This window comes from Schistocerca piceifrons, chromosome 6, assembly GCF_021461385.2.
Source record: "Schistocerca piceifrons isolate TAMUIC-IGC-003096 chromosome 6, iqSchPice1.1, whole genome shotgun sequence".
NCBI lineage: Eukaryota > Metazoa > Arthropoda > Insecta > Orthoptera > Acrididae > Schistocerca > Schistocerca piceifrons.
Window position 1 is genome coordinate 223,292,807 of NC_060143.1, and position 27,120 is coordinate 223,319,926.

The window sequence follows — 27,120 nt, forward strand, 5'->3', positions numbered from 1 at the left end:
TTTAAGACACTTATAAATTCAGTGTAAAGTATTTTCACACGTAATGAAGTAAGTGTAACTAATGATCAAGTCGCATTACTTTCAGCTTAAATTTTTTTTTGATAATAACTGCATTGAAAATTTGAGATCAGATGAAATTTCAAATGATTCAGAGATCAGCCACACTTGCAGGTTCATCGACGATGAAAGTGAATGCTGCCGTAAATGGCACTTAGCACTAACAGTGTATATTGCAACATCGTACTAAAGTTAGCATACTCCTCGCAAAATTTTTAACACCTCTGTGCTCTGTAAAATACTGGTAATGACACTAGCACTGAGTACGCTTGGATATTTGCATATTTGTACCTCAAAAACCGCGCATGAAATGTAACAGAAGAGAATCAAACAATGGAAGTCCAGGATGGAATGTAACAATATTTTGAGAAGGAAAGTTGCTATTCATCATCTAGCGGAGATACTGAGTCGCAGATAAATTACAGCTTTTGGCTATTAACCTTCCTCAACGACACACACACACACACACACACACACACACACACACACACACACAGGCAGTGTGGTTTGTGTGGTTTGTTTGCGTATGTGTGGCTATTGTTGACGAAGACCTTAATGGCCGAAAGCTTTAATTGTGAGAGTATTTTTGTTGTGCCTATCTGCGACTTAGCATCTCCGCTATATGGTTAGTAGCAACTTTCCTTCTCATAATAGAAGATGGACACCGAGGTTTTGGTATTCGAAACCTTTCCTTTTCTTATGGCCGCGTGGGGTAGCCGACGGTCTGGCGCCTTGCCACGGTTCGCGTGGCACCCCCTGTCGGAGGTTCGAGTCCTCCCTCAGGCATGGGTGTGTGTGTTTCCCTTAGCGTAAGTTAAATTAAGTAGTGTGTCGCCTAGGGACCGATGACCTCAGCAGTTTGGTCCCATAGGAACTTAGAACAGATTTCCAATTTTCCTTTATTACGGCACCTAATTGTGTCGGTGTTTTCAAATAATGACGCACAACGCGTTAACACGATGCCTTGCAAAGTAATTACGTCTTTGCAGTAAGTAAAGAGCATAATTTTCAACAAAGGCATACAGAAAAAAAATTCATAAATATCGAGCCATATAGAGAAACGTGCTCAGCGGCAAGCAAGTCAACAACAACCATAAAACCTGCGCAGAACTAAAGATGCGTATTCTGCTAAAGACTCAGAGAAGACAATAACAAACAAAAAAATTTCTTGCGTATGTAGGTATGGTCGCATTTACATATTTTCCTTTCCTAATAGTTTCGACGATGATCAATTCTTGATACACGTACGAATACTTTCGTGTAGTGAAAGCGTCACGAGTAGATAGAGCGCACCTGCTTAGTTAGAAACAATGCTCTAGCAGAAGTTTGTGTGCTTCGGCAGACATGTGGCTTTCTGTGCGGAATTGCTCCTCTCGGTAGCTGACGCACGGGCACCCAACCACGTAATGTGCCCCCCCCCCCCCCCCCTTGGGAGGCGCGTGTGATTGCATTCTTATCGCGGACCGCCCAGCGCATTCTCCGCCCGAGAAAAGTGAATTCGGCAATTCCGTTAAGACGCCGGTGACTCCCCGTGGAACCAATTTCCCCGTAGTTTATGAAGTCTGTGGCCGAAAGTGGAAGGGCAGCGGAGACAGAAAAAAAGAAAAAGAAAAGAACTTTTCACAGTCAAGCGGTCCATAGAAACGACTTCTATCAGGCAGAGATTCAGGAACATTTCACGTAAATACCTACGTATGCGAATTGCCTGCATGAATTACAAGCCGGCCGAAGTGGCCGAGCGGTTAAAGGCGCTACAGTCTGGAACCGCACGACCGCTACGGTCGCAGGTTCGAATCCTGCCTCGGGCATGGATGTGTGTGATGTCCTTAGGATAGTTAGGTTTAAGTAGTTCTAAGTTCTAGGGGACTTATGACCACAGCAGTTGAGTCCCATAGTGCTCAGAGCCATTTGAACCATGAATTACAACGCTGTTCGTTGTAGAAGATCAATTTTTATTCATTATCAATGTCCTTTATTTTTATTCGTGTCATGTTAGAGATTGTATTGATAATTTAGAGCGGGAAATAAGGTCATCCAGAGTCTTAGCGCAGCCTGTGTTACTCTTTTCTACATCATACTTTATCGAGTGCTAAACCTCTATGTTTCGGCGGTACTGAAAAACAATAATTATTCGTTTTTCAAACTGCCACTTGATATGGCAATTACTGTGTTTAGTAACTGATTCAAGTGCGAGATACTTCTACCGTTGACCTCCTTACTGACAACGAGGACCAAGGCGTCATATGTGTAACTCTGACATTGGTTAACTGTGACCATTTTTTGTGGAGGTAACCGTGATATTCTGCCTTTAATTTTAAAGACGAGAAAAAAGGGGATGGTGAAATCTGATACCAGCACATAACCTACACCTTTAATGTAGCATCATGTTTTCCATCTGACGTTACATATAGACACTGTAGAGTGATTAGGGATTTAATGCAGGACCTTGATGGAATCTCTGGTGGTCATCTACTTGTCTTTTCGCCACCTACCCTGTCCGCGTTAACCAAATACGGTTGAAGGAAGAACACGTAATTAAATGCGTGTAGTCTTGTAGATCATAATCTTTACTTTGTTGTTAAATGTGTGTTGCACTTGCCTTGATTAGTGGCGCCAGACTAATTTGCCCATTCTTATCAAATTTAAACCTGTATGTTATTTAGTTATCAGTAAATGGCCAACATGCAGCCATTCATGAAAAATCATGCGTATGCAACCTGTAAACTGATTTGTTCAGCATCATTGTAGATAGAAATTGCGCAGTCGCAAGTGATCTATGAAGTCTGTAATTTTCTAACATGTGTCGGCGACACGTTCATAGTTCGACTCAGCGATGAGGATAAATTGGTATTTCTTGAGCAACTGGACTACATTCATGAAAAGATAGGGTTTACCATGGAACGGGAAGTGAATTGCTGTGTACCGTTCTTGGATGAATCAGGTCGACGTTAGGGGGGTGGATTGTTAGGCAGTTGCGTGCACCGTAAGCCCACCCATACTGATTTACGCTTGCAGGTGTCCAACTACGACCATTCTTCGCAAACTATCAGCGTACTCAAAATTTTTTTACATACGATCTATGTAGTAGTGTCCGACTGTGGCAGCCTACGGGACGAACTGGTACAGTATTGCTGAAAATGGATACACAAAACATCAGAGTAAGAGAGCTCTGCAAGCGAAAACACCAGACCAACCAAAGGGAGAGCAGGTAGAAAGTCTGTGGCGTTTCTACCGTAAGTGCGAAATGTTTTTTGAAAACGCAGGTTAATGAAGAAGCGTAAAATGAATGTGCCTTCGGCCGCAGGCCAGGACGGGCAGATATTCTGGGACCTGTGAAGATGATAGGCTTTAACGGAAAGCAAGTATTTATGAAACTCTCTGCGGGTGAGGTGTAAGTTGTTAAGGACAAACAGGACTCACTGTGCAATAACGGCGCATCGAACACAGCGACACACACACCTCCTCTCCAAACAAATGTGCAGCAGTGGCTGAAAATCGTTTCACTGGCCATTACATGGATTAAGGAAATTGAAGATGCTGGCCACAGCCCTATCCTGTTGGGACTCATTGGATCAGGAAGCTGTGGAAGTACAGTTAGCAGATAAACAGTTATAACAACGCTTTTGTTGCTGTCTGTCTTCTCTGTACCGAGCATTTACTCCACAGTGTTGTGTCAATTAGTTCTAATTTCGACGGCACACCTTCAATATGTCCGTGCGGCTTATCAGCCGAAATATTAGAAGGCGACAGTCATATGCTGTTTTGGATGCACACTGCGAAAATTGCTGGAATAACTATACTACCTTATCCAAAGTATTGCGGACACCCATATGTAATGCGGAATTAACAGTTGGGCACCCCAGACCAGAATTACAAAATGGCTGTAAGCTATATAGGACTTAACATCTGAGGTCATCGGTCCCCTAGAACTTACAACTACTTAAACCTAACTAACCTAAGGACATCACACACATCCATGCCCTACACAGGATTCGAACCTGTGACCGTAGCAGCAGCGCAGTTCAGGACTGAAGCGCCTAGAACCGCTCGGTTAAAGCGGCCGGCAGCAGAATTACAGACCACTAGTCAGTCAAGGTTGGATATGACGTATTATCGGAGCAAAGTCAGAAGAGGATGGCGGTGGCGGGGGGGAGGGGGGGTGAATGTCATGCCCAGGCAGAGAGAGCGTCTTCACGTTGTGCCATGCTCTTGCGGCGTCATGCAACCTACACGTGATTTCTCTGTCACGCTCCTGACTGGCTGTTCAAAAAGTAGTGCGTAAGGGCTTGTTCGCCAGCGTATTTTACGGGAACAAACATCCTCTGCTGAGATGACGATTCTAATCGGCACACGGGTCACCGTAATTGATATCTGAAAACTAAAGACAAAAGTTTAAGTAGAAAAAATATAAAATTAACAACAAAAATTTGCAATACCGTCTGGACTGATTAGGCGACCTGCATAGTAAGCTCATTTCTTGATCGCTCTATAGTTTGGATACCAGTATTCAAAAATGGCTCTGAGCACTATGGGACTCAACTGCTGAGGTCATTAGTCCCCTAGAACTTAGAACTAGTTAAACCTAACTAACCTAAGGTCATCACAAACATCCATGCCCGAGGCAGGATTCGAACCTGCGACCGTAGCGGTCTTGCGGTTCCAGACTGCAGCGCCTTTAACCGCACGGCCACTTCGGCCGGCGATACCAGTATTCGCTGCGCCCGTTTTAAAACATTTATTTCTTAATGTTCCTATAGCTTTCAGGTGCTTAATTACTTGAATGGTTTTTATCGATTAATTATTCCGTTTTCTGGTCGTTATTTCTAAGCATATCATGGGCGTTGGGAGGGAACTCTCAAGGGATTGCATTTTCCCGCCAAGGCCAGCTGCTGCGCGACGCATTCCGTCGCCGTCAGGCGCTATGAGCAGACCTGCTTCCGCGAGACAACCGCCATTCGGAAAGCGGTCACGTGCCAAGCTGCTCTTTGCGCGCTTTGGTGTGCCCTCGCTCGGCCGCCATCGCTAATCCGCTTACTGGCCCCGGGGCTCGCTGCGGGACTTGTGTGATTTAATAATCTGGCCGAGCGCGCCAATCGATGCGTGTGCTGTGGCTCCCTCTGGGCCGCCGAGACAGCATTCCATGTCGGGGGAAGATGCTTCCCACGGACACGGAAACTGCTGCGCCTAATCTTACAAATGCTGCTGGTATTTATTCGTTGGTGTCGGGAATTGACAATGAAAATGTTGTAAAATAAAACCTCAAATTCAGTAAATATAGCGTAACACCATCTGACTTCCAGCATAATAAATGGCCTTAATACTCGCAGACGGGAGAAAAGATTATCTATACTGAAGCGCCAGAGAAACTGTTACAGACAGAAATATTCAAGTACAGAGATATTTAAAAATGCAAAATTCGGCGTTACGGTCGGCAACGTCTATATAAGACAACAAGGTCCGGCGCAGTTGTTAGATCTGTTACTGCTGCTACAATTGGAGTTCATCAAGAGTTAAGTAATTTTGAACGTGGTGTTATAGTCGGTGCTGGAGCAATAGTCTCCGAGGTAACGATGATGCGGTAATTTTCCCGTACGACCACTTCAAGAGTGTACCGTGAGAATATCAGAAATCCGGTAATAAAACACTAAATCTCCGACGTCGCTGCGGCCGGAAAGGGATCCTGCAAGAACGGGACCAAGAACGACTGAAGAAAATCATCCAACGTGACAGAAGTGCAACCCTTCCACAAATTGCTGCAGACCATCAGCAAGTGCCAGCGTGCAAACCATTCAACGAAACATCATCGATATGGGCTTGCGGAGGCGAAGGCCCGCTCCTTATTCTTGATGACTGCATGACATAAAGCTTTACGCCTCGCCTATGCCCGTCAACACCGACATTGGACTGTTGATAACTGGAAAAATGTTGCTTCGTCGGACGAGTCTCGTTTCAAATTGTATCGAGCGGATGGACGTGTACGGGTATGGAGACAACCTCATGAATCTATGGACCCTGCATATCAGCAGGGGACTGTTCACTCTGGCGGAGACTCTGTAAAGGTGTGGGGCGCGTGCAGTTTGAATGATATGGGACCCCTGATACGTCTACATCCGACTCTAATAGGTGACACGTACGCAAGCATCCTCTCTGATCACCTGCATCTCTTCATGTCCATTGTGCATTCCGACGGACTTGGGCAATTCCAGCAGGAAAATGCGACACCCCACATGTCCAGAATTGCTACAGAGTGGCTACAGGAACACACTTCTGAGTTTAAACACTTCCGCTGGCCACCAGAGTCCCCAGGAATGAACATTATTGAGTATATCTGGGATGCTTTGCAACGTGCTGTTCACAAGAGATCTCCACCCCTCTTACGGATTTATGGACAACCCTGCCGGACTCTTGGTGTCAGTTCCTTCCAACACGTCGTCTTGGGCACATCTGGGTGCTCGCGGGGGGCCTACACGATATTAGGCATGTGTACCAGTTTATTTGGCTCTTCATTGTATAATAAACATTTATTTCAAATTACCACAAAACAAAAGTTGCTAGAGATCCTTCACGTACATCGAATCGTAACATCTCACTTATTTCATCATGGCATCAGTACTTCGTGTTTGCTCAGCACTGCGACGTTCAGTTTCACAATCGGTTTAGACACCTCCGCATGTTCCAATTTGGATATAATAATTACCATGTGATATCTCTCTAGCTTTTCGAAGTTCTCTGGTTGTTACACCTTTCCGTTTTGCGACATCATCCCAAAACCAAGGTCGATGTTTTCTGTCACAATACATCATATTCCATCATTAGCATTGGTAGAGTTCCTCCAGGCTGACGCATCTTTCTCGGAGGCACGAGAGTACAGTCAAGAGATGACACGCTAAAGGAACTTGAATGTACACCTCATGCGGTGTTTGTGATGCGAATCTTCTGCTTGATGTCCTCGCAGCGGAATTAAATTGCGGGAGTGCAGTACGTATTTGTATTTGAAAGTTATAATTAATTATCTGTTTTATATTAAATGCGCACATCTGCGTTTTTCCATTATTAGGCTTAAAGTCATCGTTTTAGTAGGAATTGGATAGTGCTTAAATGACACGAATGATGTTGTTTCCTGTGTCATTAAAAGATTTTCGTTACACGGCACCTACATCAGTATGATTTGCTTATTTTAATGCTCTGGTTTTGAGGTTTATACGAGGGCAGTTCAATAAGTAATGCAACACATTTTTTTTCTGAAACAGGGGTTGTTTTATTCAGCATTGAAATACACCAGGTTATTCCCCAATCTTTTAGCTACGCAACACTATTTTTCAACGTAATCTCCATTCAATGCTACGGCCTTACGCCACCTTGAAATGAGGGCCTGTATGCCTGCACGGTACCATTCCACTGGTCGATGTCGGAGCCAACGTCGTACTGCATCAATAACTTCTTCATCATCCGCGTAGTGCCTCCCACGGATTGCGTCCTTCATTGGGCCAAACATATGGAAATCCGACGGTGCGAGATCGGGGCTGTAGGGTGCATGAGGAAGAACAGTCCACTGAAGTTTTGTGAGCTCCTCTCGGGTGCAAAGACTTGTGTGAGGTCTTGCGTTGTCATGAAGAAGGAGAAGTTCGTTCAGATTTTTGTGCCTACGAACACGCTGAAGTAGTTTCTTCAATTTCTGAAGAGTAGCACAATACACTTCAGAGTGTATCGTTTGACCATGGGGAAGGACATCGAACAGAATAACCCCTTCAGCGTCTCAGAAGACTGTAACCATGACTTTACCGGCTGAGGGTATGGCTTTAAACTTTTTGTTGGTAGGGGAGTGGGTGTGGCGCCACTCCATTGATTGCCGTTTTGTTTCATCGCCTGTAACAATCTTTGACAAGAAATTGTCACCCTCAGCCACATGACGAGCAAGCAATTCCGCACAGATGGTTCTCCTTTGCTCTTTATGGTGTTCGGTTGGACAACGAGGGACCCAGCGGGAACAAACCTTTGAATATCCCAACTGGTGAACAATTGTGACAGCACTACCAAGAGAGATGTCTAGTTGAGCACTGAGTTGTTTGATGGTGATCCGTCGATCATCTCGAACGAGTGTGTTCGCACGCTCCGCCATTGCAGGAGTCACACCTGTGCACGGCCGGCCCGCACGCGGGAGATCAGACAGTCTTGCTTGACCTTGCGGCGATGATGACACACGCTTTGCCCAACGACTCACCGTGCTTTTGTCCACTGCCAGATCACCGTAGACATTCTGCAAGCGCCTATGAATATCTGAGATGTCCTGGTTTTCCGCCAAAAGAAACTCGATCACTGCCCGTTGTTTGCAACGCACGTCCGTTACAGACGCCATTTTAACAGCTCCGTACAGCGCTGCCACCTGTCGGAAGTCAATGAAACTATACGAGACGAAGGGGGAATGTTTGAAAGTATTCCACAAGAAATTTCCGGTTTTTTCAGCCAAAATTGGCCGAGAAAAAAAAAGTGTTGCATTACTTATTGAACTGCCATCGTAGTTACTCGTCAGTATAGATGTTATATAACAGGGGTGGAAAGCAATACCATTCCTTGAGTTAGTTCGTTTTTCTGTATTCTACAACGGGTTTTTGTATGCTGCAAAATGACGAGAAACGTCTATCAAGTAACGGACTTAGATGAACTTAATCGATAATTCGTTACAATTAGATACGACATGTTGAGATCCTTTGAAAAACAGAAACTATAACGATAGAAATAAATCTTTTATGGTTGTATTTTGTTAATCTCTGACATGAATACCGTAGAGAAAGACATTTAGATCAGCACAGTTGTAATTAGGTTTCAGCCACAATGTTGCCAACATGTAACCGAATCTTCGAATGAGGTGGCCGAGCGTGGTGGTGCAGTGGTTAGCACATTGGACTCACATTCGGGAGGACGACGGTTCAATCCCGCGTCCGGCCATCCTGATTTTGTCTTCCGTGATTTCCCTAAATCGCTCCAGGCAAATGCCGGGATGGTTCCTTTGAAAGGGCACGGCCGATTTCCTTCCCCGTCCTTCCCTAATCCGATGAGACCGATTACCTCGCTGTTTGGTCTCTTCCCCCAAACTACCCAACCTTTCGGATGGAGGGAATTACAGTCAGTTCCACAAGAAAGTGGACGCCGTTATCTGTATGAAATGAAAAACACTATTATAAATATGTGTTTATATGAAAATACTTGATATTACTAATTGCACAATTACCTAATAGTTAATCCAATCGCCGCCATTATCGATTCCAGCTTGACACCTTAGCCCTCTCTCCGGTAAGTCGTCCACGTTTCTAGCGACTAAATATCGTTTGATCCACTTCGCAACGAATGTCTTTCACTTTCTAAGAATTTTAGCAGCAGCTCCATATGATTGCTTTGGTTCCTTTGGCTAGTTTAGAAGGAACACTGCCTCGAGGCGCTTCACATTTAAGGGGCGTTCAAAAAGAAGCGAGCCGGACGCATAATTACAAAAACCAGTACCTTTATGTGAGAAGAACTGATCGTGGCTGCTGAAACACTTGTCTCACTGTGACACGAGGCGGTGAATGGCTGTCTCGTAAAGTTCCCGGGGCTGCGATGTTAACCAGTTCCGCACGTACAGCTGGACGTCGTCGTCCGAGGTGAATCGTTCGCCCCCCAGAACCTTTTTAAGGGGACCAAAAATGGCCCACTTCTGCAGCACGGAACAGTGAATGCCCAGCCTTACTCGCAATGCGTGACCACCCTTCGCCAAGCGATCAAATCAAAACGACCAGGCAGTCTCACCGTGGGGTCATCTGCTCCACGACAATGCAAAACCTCATACGGCCAACACAATCATGGCACCTCTGCAGAAATTCAAATGGGAGGTTCTCGACCACTCCATACAGTCCGGACCTCTCTCCCTGTGATTGCCACATTTTTGGTCCTCTTAAAAAGGCTCTGAGGGGCAAACGATTCACCTCGGACGACGACGTCCAGCTGTACGTGCAGAATTAGTTAACATCGCAGTCCCGAGAATCTTATCAGACAGCCATTCACCGCCTTGTGTCACAGTGGGACAAGTGTCTCAACAGCCATGGTCAGTACTTCTAACATACAGGTACTGATTTCTGTAATTACGCCTCCGGCTCGTTTCTTTTTGAACGCCGCTTATATTTTGCACTCATTTAGAATTGCAACTGACAAAACAAAACATAACATAACATTCAACTCTCTCACTTCTTATCTATACACTGCGCAAAATTGCATTGATTACAGATTCGAGACCACTACCAGAGACGTCGCTGCGGACATCACATTTAAAATTATGGTGTACACTTTCTTGTAGAACTGACTGCATATATGTTTAACGGCCATATGTCTTTAACTCCCACTCACCTCGCAGTGTTCAAACCACGTTCGCTTTTCCCACTCGTAGTACTGGACTGCAACGATGCTGGAACGTACCTGCAATGTTCAAATAAATAGTTAGGGGAATGGGGGGGGGGGCTGCTGCTTCACTACCGAGTGATGTCACACGAGTCTGGTAGAACTTCGATTATTATTAATATTCGTGCACTTTTTATAGCGCTGCACTGCCCACACTCTAAACATGTTATTCTTGTGGTCATATTCAGATCCATTCGTTGCAATCCAACAAGACGATGTTCGTGGGAATGATGTAGTTAATCCAATTCTCGCGTGGTGCGACGCGGGAGATGCGGGGGAACATCAAATCGTATTTTTCGCGTTTTGACTCAGTTCTCTCATTTCACAAACTACTGCTGCATTCGCGTTTTGCGCACGAATGATTCAATGCTGATGCGCACGAACGACTGCACGTCGAGGATTATACTTGTGTCACGATGTTTACAACACTTTTGCGGGCCCAAGATTTCCGCGGTTCCGTCGCGTTAGATAGCCAGCCTCTCACTAATGATCACTTGGCGCCAAACAGATGCGAAATCAATAGCGCCACCTCACTACCAATAGCAGCGATGCTAGTGAATATGAAGCTTACAAAAACCAAGGGTTCGTTTCACTGTGCTAACCTACCTGTGAATATACGAACAGACATTCATGCCATGTATAGATATCGATTAATAATACCTAAATTAGACCTTAATTTCATGCAAAAGATGGTGTGAGAAATAAAGTTTCACGAAAGGTTAAAAAGAATGTTAAGTTTGAGCATCGTTTGTCGTCGACATCGAGATCCTTAGAGACTGATGACTAGGTCATTGGCAGTAGAATAGGGTACGGAAGCGAAAATGGTGGCTTTAACGAGCCAGCGCTATCTCAAGTGATACAGAAAAATGGTGAGTATGGTTGAAAGGGGATTCGGAACATGCTCCTTTGGAGTTCGAATTCAGTGCGTAATCACTGCCTCACTATCATCGGTGATGGGTTAAACTATCTTCCTGAGTGGAAAGATAGAATTTGCTTTTTGCAGGAAACGTTGAAACATCTGACCCGTCCGAACACACATCACATACACATATTTTCACTGTACATCTACAGTATCCTTTTTATTGCAAGCTCACAGAAACTGTCTTGGGTACTGACAGGTATTGAAGTTTTACACTGCATACTCTCAGCTCCTGAGTGAAAGATTCACTAGAAAGGAGAGCATTTTTTGCCAAGATTTTTAATCATCTCGTAAGCGTGCCGACGGCAAGTTAGAATGTTACACTGTTGCGATTCTTTTGGAAAAAATCTGGAATCCTCAGAGAATTATATTTTACCTAGAAAAATTGGGTAATCTCAGGGAATTTCAGGAAGACACAAAATCACAAGAATTCAGCGTTTTTAATCTGCCATTGAACTTGAATATTATTGTGTTTTATAAACAACAAATTTTAAAATACTCAGTATTTCGAAGTGTGTTAAGTACATGAATATTATTCCATATAAATTGCCGCGCCGGATTAGCCGAGCGGTCTAAGGCGCTGCAGTCATGGACTGTGCGGCTGGTCCCAGCGGAGGTTCGAGTCCTCCCGCGGGCATGGGTGTGTATGTTTGTCCTTAGGATAATTTAGGTTACGTAGTGTGTAAGCTTAGGGACTGATGACCTTAGCAGTTAAGTCTCATAAGATTTCACACACACACATATAAATTATCGATGTTTAAAAACTGCAGTTAAACTACTGATTATGGCTGGTACACAGCTCAGCTCAGAGGAAAGAACAGTAATTATTGTGGTATGCGCTGCCCCATCGCTGCTCACCATTAATTTCCAACAGGGGCTTCATGACACCATCTTCCTCCTCACACCTGAAATTCTCAGGGAGGTTTTTTTTTTCCCCCTCCAAGTGTGACTTCTTCTTCTTCTTCTTCTCACCGATCACAGGCCGTGTAGACCACGCGTTACATCAATGATCTGCTTCCACTGCCTTCTATATCTCGCAGTCTCTTTCCACCCTGTGGAAAGTCCTAATGCTGCGATGTCCTTCTCTATGTCATCTTTCCACCTTGTACGAGGTCGGCCCAATGGTCTTGTTGCCTGGAGGGTTCCTTCAAATGCTTTCTTGATGATTCTGTTATTTTCCATTCTAGCCACATGTCCTGTCCATTGCAGTCTCCTACTTTTTAATTTCTGTATGATAGTGGGTTGCTTCATTAACTAATAAATTTCATTGTTCTTTCGAACTCTCCATACGCCATTCCGCAACACAGGTCCCCAGATTTTTCTTATTACTTTTCTATCGGAAACATTCAGTTTTTCTCTTTCATTCTTCGTAAATGACCAGCTTTCTGGACCATATAGTAAGTACTATGGGGCACATTATAGTGTTGTATATTTTCATCTTTTTGGTGCCTGCCGGCCGCGGTGGTCTAGCGGTTCTAGGCGCTCAGTCCGGAACCGCGAGGCTGCTACGGTCGCAGGTTCGAATCCTGCCTCGGGCATGGATGTGTGTGATGTCCTTAGGTTAGTTAGGTTTAAGTAGTTCTAAGTTCTAGGGGACTGACGAGCACAGATATTAAGTCCCATGGTGCTGAGAGCCATTTTTTTTGGTGCCTGACAAAGCTTTACTTTTTAGTGGGTTGCTTAGTGAGTACAGACATCTTGACCGTGGGCTGTTTTTTCGTTTATATCCATTGTTATAATATTTTTACTGTTGAAACGTGATCAAAGGTATTTAAACTGAAGAACTCTTCTGAATTTAGAATGTTGGTCAATTTCAAAGTAAGGATTTGGACTAGCCACCCTGATTACTCTTGCTTCCTTCCTTCCCTCTTCAAAAGTTATAAAAGGCATTTGTGTCTGGGACATTATTTCTGTTACCTTCGTTACAGATACTTTTAGAAAATCTTACTCCATTAAATTACGGTTTAGTAAGTCACAACAACACGAATCTTTTGTCATTAATGTGTTCCACGCACTGAAATTCGTCATCCTATACATTTCGGGGTATGCGATGCTGTTACATGTCAGATTGAGAATTCGTGCCGAGGATACGGGCATTTCTTTCTTGTGGCTCATGTTTTTATGAGCGTTGCAGTCGTAAACAACAAGGAATTCAATTTCCGCGGCGTTCTTGGGGTTAAATGTTGGTCGTTTGGGCAAATGTTACTGCTCTCCTGCGTCGCAGTCCCGGGGCCTGGCGTCCACAGTCGTAAAATCTCCGGCGGATTATACTACGTGACGTTTAGACGTAATGTCTTAATCGTTGTTATAAGTCGTAAAAATACTCCGTCGTCTCCGTGTTCCACAGGTCTTACATCCGCCACTTTCCTCTGCTGGTCACGGGTTGGGGGTGCACTTTTGTGCAATCTCCGCGAAACATCGCTTTGCCTGCTGGCTGTTTTTCACAGTTCTGTCGAGCTCCTTATCCTGCGCAGTCTGACAGCGGTTGCGGAAAGCAAATATACGTTTTCGTTTCCAGTGAGTCGGCTGGACTCGATTCCTGGTTAATGTTCTGGCGTGCTGACGACAATATGATAGCGAATGACGACATTTTGTAGTAAAAGTTGATTGTTGTAGACTAGTGGGCCATAGTGTAGCACACGGTGATAACAAGGAAATTACATTCAAATCCTGTCGTAATCATTTGTGCAGACTACGTATTTCAATCTTTTCTATGATTTTTTATTGTTTTATATCCACACGACGTATTTATTATTTACTGGTCTATAAGTGGAGGTATAATGTGTTTCTGTGATACTCTGTGTCACAGTAGAAATGAATTAACCAGTTGCGTATATGTTTAATGTTGAAACAGTTGTATAGTTAAGCACGTCAAATTAAAATGTTAACTGCAACTCCTATGAGTAATTATTTAATGTCTTATTTAATTCCGTCAATTCCGTGAATAGAAATAATAGTAAATATAATACTCCATCACGTCATTGTAACATAGGTTAATACGCACCTTTGGAGACTTGTAGTACTGTAACAACCATGTTAGGTTAATATGCAGTTAGGAGTCATGTAGTACTATAACAAACACGTTAAATTTTCAAAATGTAAGTGCAAATGTGGAAGTTTTTCATCAGTGTAGAAGACGAAAGTTGCATCATCAAGTCCGCAGCTCGTGGTCGTGCGGTAGCGTTCTCGCTTCCCGCGCCCGGGTTCCCGGGTGCGATTCCCGGCGGGGTCAGGGATTTTCTCTGCCTCGTGATGACTGGTGTTGTGTGATGTCCTTAGGTTAGATAAGTTTAAGTAGTTCTAAGTTCTAAGGAACTGATGACCATAGATGTTAAATCCCATAGTGCTCAGAGCCATTTTGCATGATCAAACGTACGTAATATGTTACTAGACTTCCTCTCATTCCTCAAACATTGTTTCGTTAACCCCTCTGGAAGTATAGTTTATCTCGTAAAATGTAACAACTGCGTCGTTCTGTGACTATTAGGCGAAAAACGGAAGCAGATGTTAGCCCAGTATATCCATACAGTTCTTCAAAATGGAGTTGTAGCTGCGAAATGTGCTGGACAAAATAAAAATAAAATTTTTGATTGGCGACGAAATATTGTTAATTAATAATCCATGATCTAGTCGTTTCCAATTCGTTACTGTGATTTGAGGGACTATTCACCGGCAGCACAACTATTCTGGAATATCCGGAGTTTTCTCATAGCCATAGTGATAAGAGGCAGAAGGATAGATCATATATTTAGAGCTCATTCGTCATATGGGGAAATTGTGCCTGAAAGCGCAGTAAAAGAATAATTGACTTTTCTCTTGTATTAAAACGGCAACAAAATCATTAAGTTTTTTCTGAGTCCAAGGTGGTTCATTCGTCAGCGTTTAACGCAGTTTCAGATACTGGGATCAGTATTTAATCATGATCATGTGCACAGTGACTTTGCCGCGTGTTAAAACTACATTAAGTACCAACTGTGAAAAGGATTTTCATGTTGGCGTTTTATTTTAGGACTGCAAACGATGTGGCATGTGGCATAGTTCGTCAGACACTTGGTTAATATTGAAGGGGGAAGGAGTGGAGCGATTAAAAATTCCGTCAGTACGTCATCCAGATTTACATTTATTTCTTTGGTGACATTGGTTTTCAGGGAAATAGGCCGTGGTCCAAAGCATATTTTCTGCCTGTCTCTCCTATATAACAGTAGACAGCCTCAGAAGCAGTGGAGATGTCTGTAGGTGATTCTCCTGCGTAAGCTTCTTTTTAACAGCCAATCAATGTGCACACTACTTTCTCAGCCAGGCAAAACCGGCAAACTATTTACCTAAAACAGTCGATTCGTGACGTTATTTAACCATGACCTAAGATGTTACGGAACTATACAGTAGTGTAGAAGAATAGGTGCTGTTACTTCTATTTAGCAATAAGCTCCATAGCTCCTTCCATTTCATTTTGGCGTGTTCAGCTTGCTGTGCAAGTGCAGTGTACAATCATTCGCTTTTAAAAGCAGTTCACACTAGCTACATGTATCTCCATTTCCTCTGGGGATGCTTTCCCCAGAAGGAGAGGAAACGCCAGCACAGAAACATGCATTAAACTTCGACCTAATTCTCAGAAGACAGGTGTGACTAAGGCTGTAAATACTGGCCTTGAAAGTCTACGTTATATCATTTACGTTTATTGTTTTCCGAGAATAATTTAAAGTGAATACCGGAATGGTTCTTTCAGCAAGACTACGGCCTTCTCGCTCCCCAGTCTATTCAGCATATATATTCCGCTGATAATTCTATAGCATATGACGGAGGGTACCCTGCACGAACGTTATACATTATTCTAGTCCAGCCTTAGCTTGTAATCTTCCCCTAATGACACCTACTTCAACGATGCGCCAAACTCGCAAGTTCTATGTTTGTTTTAAGCAAATGCAAAGTTTTATTTGCGATAGTCGGTCGCCATTATTTTGGGCTCGCAACTCCGCCGGCTGTACCCGTATTCGAAAACTTGATAACAAAAAAGTATTACTAGACATTTTTTAGAAAAACCGGTAAATGGTGTATAGCATCGCGACATGTTAAAAAACATCGCGTTTGTCTAGGTAGAGGTATTGCGTGCTACTATCATATTACCATCAGAGGAATACGGAGATACGCGCCATTCATGCACGGAGGGGGAAAGTGTTGCTTGAAACACCCACCACCAAACACCAAGAGGTGTGTTCATCCTCTGATAAGTTAATTACGCCATTTCGTTCCTATGGAATTCCTATTGTCAAGTTTCTTAAAGGTGCATTGGTAGCGAAACGGGCAATTAATGCGTGTGTTACGAATTGTCATCCACTTTCTTATCCGTAGACCCATTGCAACAGTTTCAAACACGATTTAATAATAATTTTTACGTTTGTTAGCACCTTACCTTTGTACGTACTCAACACAGCTCCCAAGAGTTTGTTTCTCTTGATGACCAAAGTAAGGGTTTATTCCACCTGCTGTTCCCTTCTTGAGCGCTTGAATTTGCTGTGTGGATTCCGCTTCTATAAACAGCGGGGAAACCTCGTGTGTATAATAGCTGCCCAAGTATTCTACAGAACTGATTTTTCGGATATGCATGCAAAAAAAAAAGAGGCTACACACTCGAGGATAAGCAATAGCGTGGTAGGAGTATATGATAACAAATTTAGATCGAATCCAGTACGCCTTTTACAGTAAAGGGTGCGAGAATATTCGCACCAGTACGCAGTGTAACGCCCTATGGCGGCAACACAGGTGTGTATTATGGCATTCGAACGATCGTAAAGGTGCCGAATGGCATCCTGCGATAGGTTGTCTCAAGCACCTTGCGCTTTTTCTTGCAATTCGGCAGTGGTTCTCGCAAAGCCCTGGAGAAAGAGTTAAGTTCCCGATGAGGCGCTTCTTACATCTAGCCGGGCGTTCTACATATTTCATATTACAAATGATACGTTAAACGTATTATATAGAACATCAATTACTACATTTAGAAATTACAGTAGAGCAGATAAAAAGTTTACAGTCTCTCAAGATAAATGCAAATAGTAAATGCAGATTACGGGAAGGAAGGTTTTAACTGTGTGTGCTGGGAGCAATGGGCGTCAGAGAAAAATTCGGAAGTGGGAGGGAAAGAGGAAGGTGATAACAGGCAGTTAATGAAGATGGAAAATAAAGACGCGTGAGTCGTATGGAAAGGAAGATGTGTAGCTGGAAGAAGAATGAAGAACTGCCTTTGCTGTCGCTTAGTATTCAGAACTCTCTGCACATACGAGAGAGAAGCTCCAGAAAGAGGCAGCAAGGTGCCTAAAAGGCGTTTCTTGTCAGCAAGATAGACCAACAGATATGCTGAATGAGGCTTTTAAAGTGCGAAGCGTTATCGCGCCAGAGAGTGGCTGCTACTCCGCCTACAGCGCGCAAGCAAAATCAAGACAAGGTCGTCCACCAGTTGATGCGAATGAATGTCGCTTCTTTCTCCTACATACCGAGGCAAAGAGATTGATAGGGACGACACGTGACGTTTTCAATTTGTCCGTTACAATTACTTGTTATCATAGTAAGGGATAAAAATGTAGATTATTGCTGTAAATGGTAGTGACAGAACTAGCATAAAATTTTTCTTACTAATGGTAAGAAATATCTACTGCATTTAATGGATATGAGACTAGATTGTGAGAAACTGGACAGTAATCGGTTGTGTTCGAATGAGTGAATTAGTGTAATGGTGCACAAGCAAAAGAAAGCTGATAAAAGACGACAGTTTTGAGGTCGAATGCGTAGGTGCATTGATAATTTTCACACACACACACACACACACACACACACAATAGTACCACAGCACCTGATACTTTCCAATTACAGCGAATGTAATTAAAAAAATTATGGATTCATATAGAATGGGGTACACAAAATTATATGAATCAGTTCATATTTGGTGGTATTGCTCTCTATATTTGTCACAAAATTAATTCTGCTCGCCGCAGAAAAGTATGACTCCTTTGATCTGCTCACTAGCTTTACTACAGTGTCTTTCGAGAAAAAATAGTTAAAACCTGCTGTGTGAGTTTTACTATAGCGTCGTATGAGGAATACATGCCATGTATGACACTTTTTCCCTGTATTCCTTATGTGTCTACTTGCTACTGTTAGTTTTTAATGTGTACAGGGAAATTAAATTAAGTCATTTTCATGAATAAATCCAATAGGGCAATAAATCATCTCACGATGTGGACAATGAATTTTATAAAATTGTTCGTTTACATAAATGCATTGTCAAAAGCTTTCTCTAAGTCTTCAAATGCTAGAAATGTAGGTTTGCCTTTCCTTAATCTAGCTTCTAAGATATTAGCATGCGATAATTTTTTGACAGCAAATATAGTAAAGCTCCCCATCGGAGGTTCGAGTCGTCCTTCGGACATGGGTGTGTATGTTGTCCGTAGCGTAAGTTAAAGTTTGATTAAGTAGCATGTAAGCCTAGGGACCGATGACCTCAGCAGTTGGTCCCGTAGGAACTTACTACAAATTTCCAAATAGAAAACCGTGACTAACATACAGTATTATTCTACTGTAGCTGAGGACGTTTCATGTTCGTATACTTGTTTCCTATGGCATGAGATGAATACTGGCTCCGCGTTCACTTAGTGGCATACGACAAATATTCCACATTCAACTCCTCTTACATTACGTCTAGTTTAGTTTGTTTGGCTAGTGTAGTGTAAGGGCTGATGCGCTTCATGTGTCTCTGAATGGAAGCAAAGTAACTGAAGTTATTCGTTAATCCCTGTGGACAGGAGTTAAATTTTATCAATTGAGAGAATGTCCGGAAATCTGAAGAACGTGCCTCATATTATGAAGTATGTTGCACTCAACGCGATCGATTAATGTTAAAGAATGTAGCTTTTAAGTAGCTCTCATAACTGAGAGTTTCTACATACAGCCGACCGTGGTGACAGAGCGGTTCTAGGCGCTTCAGTCTGGAACCACGCGACCGCTACGGTCGCAGGTTCGAATCCTGCCTCGGGCATGGCTGTGTGTGATGTCCTTAGGTTAGTTAGGTTTAAGTAGTTCTAGTGGTCAGAGCCATTTGAATCGTTTCTGCATACAACCCGTTGTTTGATGTGAGACATGTGAAAAAAGAAATGTAATTTTTTATCTCATGCTATTTATTTATTTAACAAGTTTCTTCACCATAAGAACTGTAAAAATAATGAAAACGTTAATGGTGTGTTATATGCCGTTTGGTGTTTAATAGCTACTTCATTGTTCTTTTGCAGTTCAACTTCGTTGGAAAACTTTTAGGACCAAAGGGCAACTCTATGAAGAGACTACAAGAAGATACGATGACGAAAATGGCGGTTCTTGGGCGAGGCTCCATGAAAGACAAGCAAAAAGTAAGTTCACCTCTACAGATTGGATTATCGTACATAAATTTCTTTTCTGGTTTTGTATTCTGTCGTGTTCGTCTGATGATTACTTATTTGCTGATGCTATAAATCGTGCCCGACGGTTTAATCTGTTGGAAACGACCCTTAGGTATACGCACCATCCAATCCAGTATCTGTCTTTTTTAGGTGAAATTTTATCTCGAACACATACGAGAAACGAGAAGAGATTTCATAAAACCCACTCAAGACGTATGTACTGGGCAGTATTAACCGGTTGCCAAATGTCAGAAGCGCGGTCCTGGTTGTGATGGATTGCCAGTGCTTTTTGATTTCGTTTCTTTCAAGTGACGGCAGAATTGTTGAGCATGGTGACTAGTGCGTGATCAACGTGAGTGTTTTAGATGGTTGTTTGGGTCGATACCAGTTTAGAATGTGGCAATAGATGGTAATTTGTCTTCCCCCAGCGAGATACACAAAATAATTCGTGGACCGCCTTTGTTTGAAATAATGATTTCCTAGTTGTGCGTATCAGTAATGTCGGATATTCCGCTTAGACCTTACGAAATGTATGGCTTGTGCCATCGTCATGGCTTTAATATCTGTTCGTAAATTGTCATTTCTGCACAAATAATACACTTCACATTTCTTGCGGAGCATTAAATCTTTCAATCCCCCCCCCCCCCTCTCTCTCTCTCTCTCTCTCTCTCTCTCTCTCTCTCTCTCTCTCTCTGGCTTTTGTGAACAGCAGTACATGTTCTGCAATTTCTAACGACCTCTATACCCGTAATTGAAGCATAGATTTCAGAAACCTAAGTACTAATGGACCGTGCGTGCTGCCATTTGCACCGAGTTCGTGCTTGAGAAGGAAGCAGCAGTAGAAATGCGGGTACGCTGCCGAGTGCAGGGAAGGGACTCAGTTAAGAAAACTACCTGGCTCCACAGCCGTTGCATTTCGCCAGTGCGTTTAAAGTTAAAACAGGGAAGCGGCGGCGACGCTCTGAATGCTAAAAGGGAGCGTGGCGGCAACTTGCTAGCAGAGCAGCAGGCATCCAGAGCCGCGCCAAGTTACCTTGGCGGGGCAATTCTTGGCGGCCAGTTAGCATCCTCAACTTCAGCTCAACGGGGCTGCGAGAACAAGCCGCGTCTGAGCGTGTATGTGGACTGTGCCAAGGTTGCGGCTGGGTGGAAGGAGACTAAGGAAATGCTAATTTTCTTGCTAAAGAAATATTACAAAATATTCCACCTATTTTGAAGTTTTTCCCTTCATTTATCACAGAATTTTCTGGAGTCATTCAGTCAACAGAACGTGCAGTACTTGACAGACTGTTTCTAAGCACAAGCTATGTACTCCGACAAACAGTTATTTGAGTTTCGCAGGGCAACTCGGAACTAGGAAGTTCTATCTTCTTAGTGTGTTACCAACGAAAGAGAACGTGTTTTCATTTTGTGTTTCGTGCGAAACATATGTAACTATTAAGGAGATTGCTTAAATATTTCGTGTACGAAATTGAAGTTATTGCAGTGTAAATACTTTGCTGCTGCAAACACACATGTGATTCAACTATGGCGTTGCAGCTAATTATGTTCTATACAGTATTGTTTGTAAGTAAATAATGGCAGTTTGTGACTTGCCTACGTTCTTTGTCGGAAGTGACCCGACTTGCGCAGATTAAGGAACGAGGAGCCGATAGGAGAAGGAAAAGCTAAAAGTGCGCGAACATTAACTCTTTTGAAAGTCTCTTCGGGTTTGCTGCCGGAGTATTCGAGTATCGTCCCTGAGTGCAATATATCGTTGCCGCCAGTGTTCTAAGGGCGGCGCCACCTGCCCAGTTTTGGAGAGCAACAACGGTGAAGGGCGGCGCATGCGCCGTGTACGGTACGGTGGCCTATGTAGGATGTCGACTGGCAGCGTGGCGTCAGTCTCAGCGGGACTCAACAGCAGAAACAGCGTTCTCCTATACATGGCTACCAGTTGGATCGCCGAAATATCGAATCGAGTTTATTTTAGGATCCCGCAGCAAATCCGAAGAGACTTTAAAGACTTATTACGCCGGGAAAGCCTACGATGTCACAGTAACTGTGTTGGCAACAGGTTTTCTGGCGCTGGAAATACTGTTGACAGAACATCTCCCCCCTGCGGGTCCAGGGATTAGAATAGGTCCGAGGTATTCCTGCCGGTCAAGAGGCGACTAAAAGGAGTCCACTCGTTTCGGTCTTTATGTGATGGTCCCCTGCAGGGCTTGACTTCTATTTCTGAAAATTTTCCCGAAGAGCGAGCAAATTGGGGAAGGGCGCCTTACATGGTGCATAGTGCCTACCATGCGCTGAGAGCTCTCACATCCTTAGTCGACGTGGATCTGCACTTCCGCTCATTCCCCAACTGTCGGGCATGGCCACCCTCCTGGGAGCGTTTTCCTCCATCCTTTGTGCAGTATCACTTTCTGCGCTGTCGACGATAATGGATAGTTCGTTTGCGGCTGATAACTAGCACGGTAGCCAGTCCATTGTGGTGGGGGCACCATGTACCCTGTTGGTTATAACCCCCTGACCACACAGGGATCGCTCTGCTGATGCCTTGACCTTTAACTCCCCACGTATGCCAAGGAGTAGATGCTCGTCACCCTGGAGGCATCGGGACTCGCAGCATTGGCCATCCTGCCAGGTGGCCTTTGCTGCGGCTGGTTGGCGCCCAGGGGAAGGGCCCCTGGTCGGAGTGGGTGGCTTCAGGGTGGATGACACGCCATGAAGCGTAGTATGTCATCTCTTACTGATGATCAAACACAAGCAGTCACTAAGCGGTCAAAGTCGCCAGGCGAATGATGGCAGCATAGCTCATTCACCACTGTACCTCGTATGTACGAAAGTTGATGGGAATCTATCTTGTCAATGAAACCTCAGTTTTTTGTGCAGCATTTAGAGGACAAGTTTGAGTAGGTGGAGGGCTTGTCCAAAATGCGGTCAGGATCGGTCTTGATCAAAACAGCATCGTCTGCCCAGTCACAGGATCTATTCGCCTGTGACAAGCTGGGGGATGTTTCTGTTTCCATCACGCCCCATAAGAGCTTAAATATGGTCCAGGGTATTATATTCCACAGGGACCTTCTTTTGCAGTCTGACGATGAGCTGCCCGTCAATTTATAACGGTGAGTTGTCCATTTCGTCCGGCGCGTCCACCAGGCTCTGAGGGATAATGATGTTGCCACCGGTGCCTTCATCTTAGCCTTCGAGGGTGACACATTACCCGTGGTTTAAGTGCTGGAAGTTCGGCTGTATGCCTTCCCACTGTACTTCCAGTGTCACCTGACTGGATTGTGGACGTCCTTCACATCTCAATACTCCCTGTGCCCCACCTCCATCTGTGTCAGCTGTGGAGAGCACCATTTGCCTTGCTCGCCGGACTGCAGGATTCTCGAGAAAGAAAGAAAGAAAAACAAATTAATACAAGACCCTGGAGTGACTGACCTAAACTGAGACTAAGAAAAAATACGAGAGGCTACATTCTGTGCATATGACATCAACCTACACCGCCGCTACGACAACGGTTCTACCATCTTCCCTTCTGCTGCGTACAGTTGGCTCCCGGATCCGTCAGACTCCACCTACCTCCTTGACGGTGCGGGCACTGGCTCCATGTCAGGGCGGCTTCCGCCATGGTCGCTCTACCACTGATAATCTTGTGCCCCTCGAGTCTGTCATCCGAACAGCCTTTTCCAGACGCCAACATTTGGCTGCCGTCTTTTTTAAGCATACGACACGACCTGGCGACATCGTATTCTTGCCACATTGTGTGTGTGTTGTCTCTGGGTCCCGCTCCCGATTTTTATCCAAAACTTCCTGTCGCTCTGTACTTTCCGTGTCCAAGTCTGTGCCTCCCATAGTTCCCTCCGTATTCAGGAGAATTTCGTTCCCGCGGGCCACCGTATTAAGTTTCTATTTTTAGTGGCTATTAACGGTCTAGCAGCATCTGAAGGGTCGCCGGTCTCACCTTCTCTGTATGCGGATGACTTCTGGATTTCGTACTGCTCCTCCAGTACTGGTGTTGTTGAGCGGCGCCTACAGGGGCCATTCACAAGGCGCAGTCATGGGCTCTATCCCACGGCTTCCAGTTTTCAGCCGCGAAGTCGTGTGTCATGCATTTCTGTCGACGTCGCACCTTTCATCCAGAACCAGAACTTTGCCTTAATGACGATCCACTCAATGTAGGGAGACCTGTCGATTCTTAGGACTGGTATCGACGCCCGATTGACTTGGCTACCTCACCTTCGTCAGCTTAAACGGGAGTGCTGGCAGCACCTCAATACCCTCCGCTGCCTGAGCAACATCAACTGGGGTGCAGATCGCTCTACACTGCTGCAGCTCTAGAGCTCTTGTTCAATCCCTCCTGGACTATGGGAGTCTGGTTTACGGTTCGGCGGCGCTCTCAGCGTTGCGTTAACTCGACCCAGTACACCATTGTGGCGTTCGCCTAGCGACGTGAGCCCTTAAAACGAGTCCGGTGACCAGTGTCCTGGTGGAGGCCAGAGTCCCTCGCCAGTTATGTTGCACACGTTTGTAGTTCTCCCGCGCATCCGAATTACCGTGTCCTTTTCCCAACCACTGCGGTTCATCTTCCGAATCGGCGGCCCAGGTCAGGGCTTATGATTGCGGTCCGCGTCCCTTCTGGCTGAACTGGAGTCCTTCCTGTTACCACCTCTCGTCGAGGTCCAGTCACGTACACCTCCATCGTCTACACCTAGGCCGCAGATTCTGCTGGACCTTTCGCATGGCCCTAAGGACTCCGTTAACCCTGCAGCTCTCCGCTATCACTTCCTCTCGATTCTCCACATGTACTGGGGCCTTGAAGTTGTTTACACCGACGGCACGATGGCTGACGGACACGTAGTTTTTGCATATGTTCATGGAGGACATATTGAACAGCATTCCTTGCCTGATGGCTGCAGTGTTTTCACTGCAGAGCTGGCGGCCGTATCTCGTGCTCTTGAGCGCGTCCGCACAGGCCCTGACGAGTCATTTCTCCTGTGTACAGACTCATTGAGCAGCCTACAAGCTGTCGACCACTGCTACCCTGGCATCCTTTGGTTGCGTCCATTCAGGATCCATATATGCCCAAGAACCGTCCCGTCGTTCAGCGGTGTTTGTGTAGACCCCAGGACACGTCGGAATCCGAGTGAACTAATTTGCCGACAGGCTGACCAAATAGGCTACGCGGAAACCGCTTCTGGAGATGAGCATCTCCGAAACTGACCTGCGTTCTGTCTTACGCCGCAGGGTTTTTCGGCTTTGGGAAACGGAATGACATAACAGTACGCAGAACAGACTGCGTGTCATTAAGCAGACTACAAATGTGTGGAAGTCTTCTATGCGGTCCTCTCGCAGGGAATCAGTGTCTGCCGGCTCTGCATTGGCCATACGTGGCTAACGCATGGTTCGCTCCTCCGTCGCGAGGACTCACCTCGGTGTCGCTGTGGCTCAGAAATGACAGTCGTGCACCTGTTGCTCGAATTCCCAGTTTTAGCTGCTCTGCGGTGGCCTTTTAACTTTCCCAGCACCCTACCTTGGGTGTTGGGCGAAAATGCCTCAAGAGCAGCTTTAGTTTTACGTTTTATTCGTGAGGTGGGGTTTATCATCTAGCGCATGTACTTTGTCCCTCTATGTCCTGCACCCTAGTGTTTTAAGAGTGGAGGTTTTAATGTGTTGCAGAGTGGCGGCTGGCTTCTCCTTTTTATTCTCATGGTCAGCCAGCCATGGTAATCTGCTGCCTTGTTTTGAACTCTTCTACGTATTTTTTTGCGTGTCTCTGTAGTTTTGTTGTCCGATTTTGTCCATTTTAGTGTTTGTTGCCCTTGTCGTTTTCTCCTTTCTTCCAGCTATGTTTTGTATGTATGCTTTGCGCTCTTCATGAAGAGCGTTCGACTGGCGCACCTACGCACTGTGTATCCGTCTTCGGGAATAGTGTGTGTACCCACTATACGCTTTGTGTCACAGAAACAACTTAACCAGTCGTCTTCCTGAGGTGATTTATTATACAGAAAGATGGTGATATATTTATTTTCTTTAATAGAAGTGCGGTTAATACGTTCCGAACTCTTGCGAATAAAATAAAGGGACTAGTTACTGTTGCATCACCAATATTAAATGGGTTACAATTTTTATTCTCACTCTTCTTATCACAAGCGGCCATATTGTGGTTAAACTATGGCCTAGCACACGTTTCGGGCTCTACGGTGAATTGTTATTGACTACTGTTTCACTGAATGTGAGACAAGTTACCAGCGACAGCTCTTCCGCCTCATCTGCAAAATACGCGTGTTTGTTAAGTAATTCGTCGGCGATGAGACAGCGCTATGTAGCAGTTCACACTTTCCTGCGGATGAACAGCGGTCTGTATAAACAGTACGGGTACGAATTTTCTGAAACCACTCTAAAGTCCCTTGTCGAAGAGTACATTCCTTCAGACGAGTTCGAGAATGTCTATTGTGTCCGGTTTAACACTGTTTTGAAGTTCTGATTATTATTATTGTATGCAAGCATATTGCTTATGGTGCATACTGATGAGCCAAAACGTTATGACGAACTGCTTAGGAAATACACCACTTATTCTGCGTATCAGGGATCCGACAGTTTGTTGGTAGGTTTATGGAGGTATGTGGCATTAGATGTCTACGAACAGGTAATGTAATTGGCATAAATAACGGGCCATTGATTTGCGTACATGGTGATTGCGCCTGATAACGACCCAGATGGATTCCATAGTATTTACATCAGGCGAATTTGTTCGCCGAGACATCAATGTGAGTTCACTATAATGGTTCTCAAACCACTGTAGCACGGTTTTGGCTCTGAGACACTGACAGTTATACTCCTATAAGATGACATTGCCGTCAGTGAAGACACCAAGCATGAAGGGATTCAGGTGGTTCGTGACTGTCAGCATGTCTTCGATTACTACCACAGATCCCATGCAAGCGCAGGAGAACGTCCCCCATAGCATAATACTTCTCCCAACAGCCTGCTTTCGTGGCGCACTGCACGTTTTGAACCGCCGTTCACCTCGATGACGGCGTTTGTGGAGACGACCATCGACCTAGTGAAGCTAAAACGTGAGTCACCCGAAGAGTCGACACGTTTCCATTGACCGACGGTCGAATCCCGATGGGCCCTTGCCCCATTGCAGTCGTGATTGACGGTGTCTTTGCGTCAACATGTGAACACGTATGGTTGGTCTACAGCGGAGCTTCATATTCAACAATTTACGATGCACGATGTGCACCGGACCACTTGTGCGTGCACCAGCAATGTGCTCTTTCGGCAGAGATGCCACAGATTACCATG

General features: G+C 44.7%; 1 protein-coding gene across 1 annotated transcript in view; it reads left to right on the forward strand.

Moving 5' to 3' along the window:
- The window catches only part of LOC124803246 (KH domain-containing, RNA-binding, signal transduction-associated protein 3-like), a 525,142-nt gene that overhangs the window by 406,085 nt on the left and 91,937 nt on the right, over window positions 1–27,120 (forward strand). The window contains exon 3 of the mRNA XM_047264428.1: window positions 19,678–19,794. Within this exon, the coding sequence (XP_047120384.1) occupies window positions 19,678–19,794 (117 nt within the window). The remainder of the gene's footprint in view (window positions 1–19,677; window positions 19,795–27,120) is intronic.